We start from the raw sequence: 12,753 nt of genomic DNA, 5'->3' as shown, positions 1-12,753 counted from the left end.
CAAAAGATGTTTGTCAAAGTCATGACAAAAATGCATATTTCCAAAACAAACTTGTACGTCTCACGGTTTGGATTTGCATTACTTCTAGGTAAAACATTTGCACAGTGTAGGTGTTGACACCCAATGACTGTGAGAGGCTCAGGTCAGGCTCCTGAGGACATCATGTGTGGTCTGAGACACTCTTAGGTCATTCTACCCCATCAAAGGGCAAACTAAGGCACAGAGGAAAACAAGCAGGCTGTGAGGGCTGCCTAGTACCTACCAACTTCTTTTTTTCACTTCACACCATCAAAGCACCAAGAGTCCATGGCATATTTTAGTCCAATAAATGCACTGTGTCTTTCAATCAATGGAACATGTGTGTGGGTGTGTATGGGTTTGTGTGTGTATTATATACAAAATATATCTTAATAGCTAAATCAAAATAATCCCTTAACATTTAAAATGTCAATTTACTGTTAGAAATTACAAATAGCTAAACACATATTTACACAGTTGGAAGTTCCACAACAGAATGTTTTAGCCTACTTTTCTATCAGTTACTATGAAAGTCTCTTATCCACCTCTGTTAAAATACTTACATTAACTGCCTAAAACCACTAATTAGCTTGTAATTACAAACTATTTTTGACATTTACGGCAGAAAATCAGTTATACAGAATTTGGACATTGAGACTATACCTAACTCTTGGAGCAGAAGCAAGCACTGAACTTTACGGTGAAAAAGAAAACTTGTTTACAAGTCTAAAGTGCAAGGACTATTTGTAGAGACATGGATGGACCTAGAGACTGTCATACAGAGTGAAGTAAGTCAGAAAGAGAAAAACAAATATCGTGTATTAACACATACATGTGGAATCTGAAAAAATTGGTATAGACTGTCTTTTTCCAAAGCAGAAATAGAGACACAGACATAGAGAACAATCATATGGGATACCAAAGGGTAAAGGGGGGGCGGGTGGGATGAATTGGGAGACTGGGATTGACATATATATGATATTGACACTATGTATAAAATAGATAACTAATGAGAACCTACTGTATAGCACAGGGAACTCAGTGCTCTGTGGTGACCTAAATGAGAAGGAAATCCAAAACAAAGGGGATATATGTATACATATAGCTGATTCACTTTGCTGTATAGTATAAACTAACAATATTGTAAAGCAACTATACGCCAATAAAAAAATAATAATAAAGTGTAAGGACTCATCAAGCTTAAGGAAAAGCCTCCCTACACACACACACACACACAGATTAAATATGGTAACAGAGAAAAGACAAAGAGGAAAGAAAAGAAAGTATGGCTGACACTTAAGGTCTAATATCTGCAAAAATCTTAAAAACCTAAATTCCTTCCCAACTTCCAAAATTGAGAAAGAAATTACTTCCAAAGGAATGTAACCAAGGAAAATAAATTTGGGTATGTTGCATCTACAAGATGGTTTGATGTCTTTAATGAAGTACAGCATCTGTGAGACTGTCCTATCGGGTAGACAATAATGTGAATACCTCCATCTAAAGCACATCAAGGACACATTCCCACACCCAGCTGGTTCAGAAGAATACAGGGTAAAGAAAAGACAGACTGATTACTATTCTGTTGTGGCAAACAGCTTATTGGGTTTTCTACCCAAACTGTACAGTGTGCAGAATTTAACCTTATGGGAACCAGCATGGCAACATAAAGTACACTGCTCTCACATGGATGCTGTTCCCTTCTGTACTCATTTGGTTTATCTCTGGACCACTGCTGGCACATTCACAAAATGAATGTAACAGCCTTTCCTACAGGGAGGGGCTGAGGACACAAGATGAGATCTTTCACCCCTAAGACCAGTGCCCCTTCAACACATCTGAAGGCAACAGGCTGAAAATGACTGTGATACCTTCCACGGAGAAAGGTGTGGAGACATTACACTGAACATCTAGATATGTAGGAAGAAGTATGTCCACAAATCCACGATTCAGCATTGAAGTTTGGGAGGAGTTAACTTAAGACCAAAGAAATTATGTAAAAGTAAAAACAAAAATGCTACTCACTAACCAAAAAGCCTTAAAGCTTACCCACTGAAAAAAAAAATTCTATCTAATCTCCTGGTAGGATGGAACCTACAGATCAGATCCGTTACTTGTCTTCTTGCTGCTCAAACCTGAGCCAACTGTATCCCACAATCTATAAGCGTTCACCTTGGCAATTTTAATTCTGTCCTTTTTTTTTTTTGGCTGTGCCGCGTGGCTTGCGGGATCTGTTCCCAGCCAGAGAGAGAACTGAGGGCCATGGCAGTGAAAGCCCAGGATCCTAACCACTAGGCCACCAGGGAACTCCCAATTCTGTAGTTAATTTGATGATAAGACCTAAAATGTTTATATCATCTTATTCTGGAACATCTGAATGTCTATTTCTAAATCAAGTGCAGCCAGGCCACTCCGTGCCCACAGCCTCAACCCCTTTGGCATCAAGTGGTGTAACTTTGCTGGGAGTTAATGAGGAAGAAGTGGACTTACTATGTGTACAAGACATGCACAGAGAGTTAAGGCCAGAGGACATAATTTTACTCTGCGGGAATGAAGTCTTGTTAGCAGTGCAAAACTGACTCGTCACACGGCATTCTGAAATACAGCACACCAAACTCAGCACTCAGCACCATGGTCACACTGGGAACAGTTTAGTTTGAGCAAATAGCATCTGGAGCTTTATGTTGCTATTCTACATTTTTATTGGTTATACAGTTTTGTTGGTTTTTAGGTTGTCTCGTTTGGGTTGTATTGGTGTGTAAGAGCTATATGCATAAGTACATCTACCTTTATAAATATTTAAGTGACAATGTATTTAAAGTAATTAAGGCAATGCTGGGCTTCTGCAACTTGGTTGTTAGGATTTTTACACTGTTTTTCAATTTTAATTATCCCAAACCTTGCAAAAGTTTGAGAAACACTGCAATTTTAAGGATACTGAGAAAGAGATCTTCAAACCAAAATGTGCCCATCTTACACTTATTTGTAAGTAAACTGGGACATAATGGATATAGGGTCAGTCCTTCAGTTGGCTCATCATCTGAGTAGAGGTAAAAACCTCCCTCAACAGAGTTTCCCCAGCTTCTGGAGATCTTTGCTTAAGACCTTCCTCCCTCACCGCCACCCCCCCCCAACCCTTTAAATCTCACTTTGAGTCTAAGAGGAAGACTTGGCTCCAGTTTTAAGCAAGTGACAATAGTGAGAATAGCTCAAAAAGATTCAGTGCAAGTGATGAAGGATTCAGAAACCAGATGTTTGTCAAAAAAGAGTAGTGATGTTTAGGGGATGGGCAGAAGGGGGAAACAGTAAAGCATGACCACTGTCATAAAATGTCTGAAGGGCTGCCATGTTGCTCCACCTGGAGTCTTACGTAGCTCCAAACGGTGGCTCTAGAATTATGGGGGGAAGTTACAAGGACGCACATTTTGGTTTCAGATGCTGAGGACCACTCCCATTTATCGAAGAGACACTGCTCACCAGGACTCTGCTAAGTGTTACAAGGTTCATGTAGAACCTTCCAGCTATTGGCCTTGATCACTAAACTAAGAAGAGATGAGTTTACGTCAGGCTATTTCTCAAGTTCGTTCTTTTGCAGAGGCTTGATGAAGAGTATAACCAGTAGTAAGTTTCCATAACTCCTTTTTCTTTTCCTGCTTCCTTAAGAGATGAGGTAGAATACTGTTAAAAGACCAAGATAATGGACAAGGATATTGGGGAAGAGAGCATCAATCACTGCCTTTCAGAAATAATGACATTGTTATTACATAAAAATTAACAAAGTAATCTGAGGTTTGTAAAACATACACAGTGGAGGAAGAAATAAATCAATGACAATTTAAAAACTTCTATTGTGATACATTTTGGTTGCAAGTGATTATAATTTAACCAACATATAAACAAATGGTAACATAGTAGGTCATAATTGTAGATTATTTCAGTTATGTTGAGACGTTAGTAAATGTTATAGTGTAATCAAAAGTACTGAAGTTGATCTCACAAATCAGTATTTTCCCATTCCTTGTCTTGAAGGTAGTAGCTTCTGACAAATTACAATATGGCTAGTCTACTGCTTCAGGCTGCAAGAGATATGGCAAACAGGGTAAAATAGCCTGGATTCGAGCAAAAATTATAGCATGTCAATGAATGAAAGAGTATCTAAATTCTAGCCTTAAATTATATTTCCAACTCATAGAATTTAAAAAGTATTGTAGAGGGACTTCCCTGGTGGCACAGTGGTTAAGAATCCGCCTGCCAATGCAGGGGACACGGGTTCAAGCCCTGGTCCAGGAAGATCCCACGTGCCGTGGAGCAACTAAGCCCGTGCGCCACAACTACTGAGCCTGTGCTCTGGAGCCCGTGAGCCACAACTACTGAGCCCACGAGCCACAACTACTGAGCCCACATGCCACATCTACTGAAGCCCACGCGCCTAGAGCCTGTGCTCTGCAACAAGAGAAGCCACCAAAATGAGAAGCCTGCGCACTGCAACGAAGAGTAGCCCCCGCTCTCCACGACTAGAGAAACCCCGCGCACAGCAACGAAGACCCAATGCAGCCAAAAAAAAAAAAAGTATTGTACAATGCAGACTGTATTTAAACTATATGTGAAATAAATTTTCTAAAGACAATGCTTAAAATAAGAATGCTAAAAGATGAACGAATCTAAGTCTTAGCTACGTCAGAGAACAAACTCAAAGCAGACGCTGAAAATATTAGGGGGCTTAGAATAGTCCTGGGATTTAAACATACATTCAAAATAAAGGTACAAGAATTTGATTATGAAAGATGTCCAAAGAGAAAAATCACGTCAGGCATCTCAGACACTAGTGAAACTGATAAATTGTTAGCATACAAATATAGCGCATCTCTTTTTTCTTGAATAAAAACTTATTTCAAAACTGAAATATGAAGGGGCAAGGAATATTTGCCTTTTGCATGACCTTATCTGACCTCTGCAAATCTAGCCAACTGTCCAGCTGGCTGTCTTAACTAAGAAAGATTTTTTAAAAACCAATATCCACCTATTCGCACCTATCAAAATACCTTATATATGGCACAAAAGTAAAATTAATCATCAAACATCAAGTGCCAGAAGTATTTATTGTTAGGATAAATGAATTAACAAAATGACCATGGTCTCAGCCCTCAATGGGCCTGTACATAATTTTCCCTTTCCTGAGAAGATTCTATGGGGAAGAGCCTCCTATAGGTTATTGAGGGTTTAAGAACTCCATCTAAACCCAGGTAACCACATTCAATCACAAAACCTGGCCAACTTTTAGAGACATGGAGCCAGACAGATCATTTCTCTTTCCCACTTCCAGAAGCATTTCCCAAGATCACTGAACTTTAAAGGGGAAGCAGCCTTAGCAATTACCTAACCTTCCTCATTTTGCAGATAAGGAAACCAAAGTCAAGCAAGACAACCCTGCAGAATTTGAATGCAGAGACCCTACTATGACGGTGTATAGGATAATGTATGGTTCATTTCAGGAACCATACACAAAGCATCCTAAAACTGTCTTCGCATCTGCAGTGACTGATGAACTACCACCATCTTCATTTTCCAAATATAAATAACTAACAGGTTTGGCTGCAGCGGTGATGCAGCTCTAGATTGCTGATACATGACCTATGCACACTTCAGGGGTCAGAATGGACCCCATCTCACAGGTGGTAGAACATAGCAGTTAAGAATACAGAAGTTGAAAGGCCAAGGAGAAAGGCCTCAGGTTCCAGCCCCACCTCTTCTGACTGGTACAAGGGGACAATTTCTCTATCCTCTGAGTCTCAGTCTCCCCAGCTGCAAAATGGGGAAGACAATGCAGCCATATTCCATAAGGGATAACAAGGGTGCGATAAAACACAAAGTATCTCACATAATGATTGCATATAAAACATCTAAAAAATGGTAGCAATGTTGAGAAGAATAGGATCCCTAATCTTTAGGGTAATGGTTTATCAATAGAAGAGACAAAAACAGAAGTGGTAGGAGCATGGGCGAGTAGGGATGAGAAGAGACCTAGCCAGGCAGTACAGACCCAGAGAAACTCCCCTGGCCCTCTCTACAATGAAGAAAGCAGTTTGACAATCACTAGTCAAGGGAATATCTAGTTTCCCTTATTTCATATGACAGGGCCATAAAATGTCCATTTCCATAGTTTAAAACCTCATGAAATAGTGATCTTTTCTTATAACTACCAGTGTATCATTCTGTCTGACCCCCATCTCATAAATGCTCTCCCAAGTATTTCCCTTCTTCCCCCAACCCTTTAGAATTCTTTATTCTGCAAATGAAAATTTCTCTTCCCATTACCTCTGGAAAGAGCTTATTATGCAGCTGCATTATAGCAGACCTGAGTTCCCCTGTTTTGAGGAAATGAGAAGAAGAAAACAATCAGATTTATAGAAGCAAGTACTGAGGAAGAGTCATTCTCTCCACAGCGATGAGCCAGCAGAGCAACTCTGATTTATCTGGACTATAATCCAATTTTTCAAAATACATATTTTCACAAATACATAGAAACAACCCTATTCAAACTTAATTCATACAAAACTTCCCTTGACAATCAAGAGACTTAGAGGTAAAGTCCTTTCCTGGGCTATTTATTTAATGAACTTATTGCGTCCAAGATCCCTAACCTCACGACATGCTTAGTCTAGTGCAAAAAACAGACCCAATATACCTGTAATTATAAAGGTAAGTGTTACAATAGAGGAAAGGAAAAATGCTGTGAGTAAGCAAATGGCAGAGTTCTAAGCTTGACCTCAGGCCTTGGTTCCAACATCTGTTCCTCTGGCAATCCTTTTCCATTGTCCTGGCCAGTGTGATCCTCCTGCCCCACCTCATTACCACTTCACTTACAGCCCTGCAGCTGGAACCATCGGTCTGTGTGTTTGTGTGTGTGTGTGTGTGTGCGCGCGTTCACTCTCTCTCTCCCTCTAGAATGTGAGCATTCTAGAACTGTACCCCCAGCACCTGAAACAACAACAACTATGCTCTCAATCGACAACAGTTTGAGACCAATGCCCCTGAGGTCTGGGAAGAGATTTCATAGAAAGATGATATTTGAAGAGGGTCTTGGATCTAGGAGGATCTAGGAGTCTGCCAGGTAGAGAAGGTTTTGCAGACTGATGATTCAATGTTAAACTGCTATGTCCAATCATCCTGCTTGCCTTATATAAATGTGTACTGCTTTTGACTACTATGTGCAAATACCTTACATCTCACGGGTTTATGTTGCCTTCCTCACTGTAACAAGTTCCAAGAGCTCAGTTTCTATTATTACTCTAAAAATCTATCATTCAAGGGGATAAAACCTATAATCTGAGTTCTTATGCATTTTTACTGAAATGTTAACTTAATTTTTACTTAAATGTAAACTCATTTTTACTTAAATATAACTGTCACCATATTTTGGTTTAACACCTTCAAAGAGACTGAATAACCAAAGAGATTCAACAAACTAGGCTTAGTAGGAGAATCTCAAAAACTTCAAATGCTTGATTTTCTTAGAACTTTATTTTTCTTAAATTCAAGTTAATTCAAGCTAATTTTCAAGTTAACTTAATGGAAGTTTTCAAGTTAACTTAATGGAAGAATGGAAGTGTCACCTGTCAAAATAATCAAAATTCTCTCACATGCCAAAAAATCCAATCAGTTTATTTATTGGTGACTGAGGAGTAAAAGGTATAAACAACATAAACTGACATATTACTTTGGAATGAAAGAGGCAGAGACGGGTAGTTCTTAATTTTTTGGCTCCTGTCAAACACTTCATCAGAGCCATATACCCACTCCCTGCTGTGTAGGACATTTGCAGCTTTGTCGATTTTCCGGAAGATAGGTTCTGGGTAGGGAAAGGCAGCCCAGGCCATCAGACACTCAATGAATAATCAGTTAGGCAGGGGAAGGGTATATACTTTTAGACCAGAAAGGATCTAACTTAGGTGATCTGCCAACCTCTCTTTCAACAGAAAAGGTCACTAAGGCTGAGAACAGAGGTGAATTTTTCTCAAATCCACAGAACCCAGGGACCCCAACTTGGTCACGCATTGTTTCTACCGTCCTTGGGCATCTCTCTTTGGGACATCAAAATAATTATAGCTTAAATGTTCTGAAGAAGAGAACACTCACGGAAAAAAAAACTAAGACCAAGAGTTCTGACTGAGAACTTAGGAAGGTGCCATCCAGACATCTTCAGCTGTCTATCAGAGATGTGACACAGTTGGCTGGCTCATGGCTTCAGACAGCTCAACCTGATTTTCCCAGTACTGACTATTATGACTCACAGTCCTCCTTTGAGAGGAGGTCCCCATCCAGTTGTAAAGACTAAATAGGATTACAGGGACGCACAGCACTAACTCATTGAAATTAATGCAGCAAGGGGAGCTAAAACAATAGGGCTCAAAATGCCTGCTGGTTTAGTGTAGAGCAGGAGTACCAGCCTACACCTGAACAGTCTTTGGTCTCCAGAGACTCTCAAGGGCAGAAGAAAAAAATCTGGGCCATGCAAATTTCTTTTGTCATCTGAGTTCAAAGGGACTGAGGCTCTGAGTGAGTGTTCATGCCTAGCTATCTTGAGTCATCACTTTCTATTCTCCACCGAAAACATTTTAGAAAAACAACGTTTTGGGAAAAACAGTTTCTCCTAAACTACAAATTTCATGGAATGGAAGAGGCAAATGAGAGATCAGCTGAACATAATGGTGTAAAAAATACTATCAGAGAATCTTTATTAAAAATGATGAACTAAGATGAAACAGTCAATTTTGACAACATGGGAAATACCACAGACCTATTTTTACTGATGCAAAGAATAACTTCACAGGTAGCTGGTTAGTTCTTCTGCATGATAAATCTGAACATTCGAGTACACAATTTTAACTAAAAGTTGAAACTATTTAAATTCTTGAAGAGTTGGTAGTAAACATTGATGGTTCTTTTCTTAAAAACCACCTAGAAACAGGGTATTCCACTCACTTTGTGGGAAATTCAAGACTTAGACAAAGATCTATTGTCAGACAGAATGCCACTATGACAAAAGAAGTGCTCAAATTTTCTTCTTTTGCAGTATTTGTAGTATATTTAATAAAATGTAATTTTATTATATTTGAAACAAGTGGGCAATTGGCTATACTAGGGAAACATTTCCATGGTGCAAATATTTGTGTTCTATCATTTTTCATATTGTGGTGTAATTTGGACTCTACATATGCTTATGGTTCCCCCTCCTCCACAAATCAGTGAATGAATGATTCAAAGGATATTTATCAACCTTCAATTTATAGCTGAACCTACAGTTTGAGAATTAGACTCAGTGGACCATGCACCACTTGGGCAATAACAAACTCAATGTACAATATGTGCTCACTTAATATGCATAATGGACACCTTGACCATCTTCCCTAGGATCATGTTCACTTCTGGAGTACATTCATTTCATGTAGCAAATACACTGTTAAAATTACTTCTGAGAAGGATATTAAAACTACTGTCCCTCCTCAGACCACACCAGGCACAGTATCCCAAGGGCATGTGAGTAATGAGTGTTTAAGTAAAAAAAGGCATTGCCTTGATCCTTCCACAGGGCTACTAATCTAGCTTTGGGTCAATCAAAAAATTCATTACTCAGTTTTGAAATATCTAGGCAAATGTAGCTTTTAAGTATGTAACAATGTATCTTCATTTTATTTATACTCCTCTGGTTGTCATCTCCTCCTCCGGAAGCCTTTAAAACCAAAACACTCAAGTGAGCAGGAGAATTTGTGAAGTGTCTCTCTCTCTCTCTCTCTCTCTCTCTCTCTCTCTCTCTCTGGCAGGGAACACTTTTGGTAACAGTGACTAAATAGAATCTCAACCTGTTTCACGACTCCGCAGTGTGGCTACATCAATTTATTAAAAGTGAATTGTAGATGAAAGGCCATATACTGCAGGTCCTGTATGACAAGGCATGTTGCTTAAGTTTCCCCATGTGTAAAATGGACAGTGTCTTCAGAACATAAGAACATGATGTGCTAATATAAGAAAAATAGTTGGCTTCAAGTTCAGTTTCCTTCCCCTGCCAAGCCAACATTGCTATGACTACCATAACAATATGTGCCATTTGCATTAAGAAAGATGCATGAGAGCAGACTGTATATAAACACACAGTCAGCACATACTTGGGTTCTGTCTGATCTTTATGGGTGGTGTTTAGTTCTGGATATAGGTTCTTAACTACTAGTAATGCTTTCTCTCCCTGAAGTGAAAGAAGAGTAAATACTGCAGTAATTCAAGGATGACACAACATACAGCCAAGCAGTCCCTTCGAGTCAAGCACGGTTGACACCCTAGGCCTAATTTATAAGGGGCCCCAACTGCTGATTCCAATGGCCTTTGTCACCCTAACTAGCTACTTTCAGTAGGGGAGGATGCAGGAGAGATTGACCTTGATTCACCTCATTATCAACCAAACGTGGAAAACCCTTTAGCACAACGGTTCTCAATCTCTGCAGCACATTCAAATCTCCTGAGGAGCTTTGAAAACTCCAGATGCCCCGACCACACGCCAAACCAATTACATCCAAGTATCCGGGGATGGGACCCAGACACCCATATTTCTTAAAGTCCCCAGTGATCCAAGATGCAACCAAGGTTGAGAACCACTGTCTTGGATCGCCCCTCCTGACCTCATGGAACTTCTGCTGCAAGGCAAACCAGGAAAGCCAACCTAGAGTGTTTCACAACCACGGCTTCTGAGTAGAGCAGGTGCAACAGGGTCCTGAACACTGAAACACAGGTGCCGGCACTGAGCTCCACACAGAGGGCTGAACAGACAGCTTATGAGCTAGAGGGTTACCCAGATCCTCACGTGAGACTTTGCACTTCAAAAAAGCAAAAAACAAAAGCAAGTCCGCCAATCTTAAGAGATGTCACCAAATCCCGTTAGGATTTCTTTCTTTCTTTTCTAAGGCAAATCTTTTGGGAAGGACAGTCAGAGTATATGTGGAAGCGCGCCCCACCCATAGAGCCTGCGGAAAAGAAGACAGAGCCGCACAACTCCTGCGGCCGCCTAGAAAACCCCCCGCAGGCTCCCCCAGCGCCGAGAGAGCGCGTGCACCTGTCGGCACGCGGGGCCGCACCTGCCGCGCCGGGCCTTCCCTCCTACCTTCCAGCAGCTCGTCCAGGCTGGTGACCTTCCGGCTGCCGTCGATGGTGTAGATGGTGCGGACACCCTGGGGCAGGTTCACGTTGTCCGACAGGGAGCGGGTGAGCTCCATAAGCAGCGCATCGAAGGACCGGAAGCGGTCGCCGGAGATGGCAAACACCAGGCCCTTGAAGTAGCGGTCCCCATTCCGGTAGAAGCGCGCCTTCTTGGCCTTCTTCTCCGAGCTCAGGGCCTGCAGGGTCCGCGTACGGTAGAAGCTGCAGTGGGCACTGTGCGCCGGGCTGGGGATGAGCCCGTTCCCCTTGGGGCCGGAGCTGCTGCTGCCCCCGGAGGAGCTGGGCGCCCCTCTCCGCGACCCCGGCCGCGGCCTTTTGTCCCGTTCCTCAAAGTGTTCCAGCTCGATACTCCGGGTGCTGGCCATCACGGCTGCTCCGGGGGCGCCCCCACGAAACACGTCCCAGCCAAAGCCTGCAGGTAGCCCAGGGTCAAGGCGAGCACCGGCTCAGGGACGTCTAACTGCGAGCAGTCTCAGAGCGCCGGGACACCCAGCTCTGGCATCCCGCCCTCTCCTCGCAGGTGGAGTCGCGGAGGCGCCGGCCGGCCCGCGCCCCCCTAAAAGTGGCCGCAGCGCCGAGCTGCCCAGCTCATTGTCCGGCGCGCCTCACTCTGTCCCTCCCGCTCGCCGGGGAGTCCCACGCCCCCCCAGGCGCCTCCTCCACCCGGCCACGCCTCACAACTCCCTCCCGGGAGCCCGCCGGCCGCGGCCAAGTTGGGCCGCCCGAAGCTCGCCCCGGGCCCGCGGGCGCGCACAAAGCTCGGGCGCCCGCCGCGGCTCGCGTCCGCCCGCCGCTCCCGGGAGAGCCGAGGGGAGGGAAGGAAGGAAGGGAGGGGGAGGGGCCGCGAGCGTGGGAGAGGCGCCGCTGGGGCGTCGGCCCGGCTCCGGCACCAGCCCGCTCACGAGCCCGGCCCGAGGCCCGGAATGCCGCGCCGCCGCCTCGCTCGCCTCCAGGCCCTGCCCGAGGGGCGGCGCGCGGTGGCTGGGGCCGAGAGCACGGTGCAGGCCAGTCCCTCCCGGAGTCTGGTCCTAGCGGGAAATAACGCAGCCCGCCTCCCCCGAAGCCGGCCGGCCCGGCCCACCCGCGAGCATCCGCCCCCGGGCCCGACCGCACCGCCTGCCCAGCCCGCTGTCAGGGCTGGAGGGGGCTTCTTGCTCCCCGAGGGATGCCAAACCCCGGAGGGAAAGAGGTGGGAGAGGAGGCTCTGCAGCGCGAGAAGATCGGCCCCTCCAGGGTCCTAGGCGGCCCCGCCCGCCTGACAGCCCCAACCCCGCTCCGCGCGCTGATGGGCGCAGCCGCGGCGCGCGCTCCTCCGCCTGGGAAACGAAACCGCGCAGGTCAAGAAAACTACAAAGGAAGGAGATTCAAGGGCAGGGATCACATCCCTTAGCCAGCCTCCAAATGAGGAGCCGAGGCTAAACTAGGGCAGGAACCTGAAACATGGCATTGAATTGGGGCACACTATTTATTTTTTAAAAGGAAATCTGGAGCTTTATTTTAAAATCCTTTGATAAAACAATTTCCGTTGCA

General features: G+C 43.9%; 1 protein-coding gene across 2 annotated transcripts in view; it reads right to left on the bottom strand.

Annotated features, from left to right (window-relative positions):
* DCLK2 (doublecortin like kinase 2) overlaps positions 1-11,594 on the bottom strand; it is a 152,885-nt gene extending 141,291 nt beyond the window's left edge. Inside the window, exon 1 of one of the 2 annotated variants that reach the window (XM_065877312.1) lies at positions 11,168-11,594. In XM_065877312.1, coding sequence (XP_065733384.1) covers positions 11,168-11,588 — 421 coding nt within the window. In that variant the 5' untranslated portion in view covers positions 11,589-11,594. The remainder of the gene's footprint in view (positions 1-11,167) is intronic. The other variant, XM_065877311.1, reaches the window with a different exon arrangement.
* Between the last annotated feature and the right edge of the window lie 1,159 nt (positions 11,595-12,753).

Source organism: Phocoena phocoena, chromosome 5 (assembly GCF_963924675.1).
Source record: "Phocoena phocoena chromosome 5, mPhoPho1.1, whole genome shotgun sequence".
NCBI lineage: Eukaryota > Metazoa > Chordata > Mammalia > Artiodactyla > Phocoenidae > Phocoena > Phocoena phocoena.
This window is presented reverse-complemented; position numbering and strand designations above follow the sequence as displayed.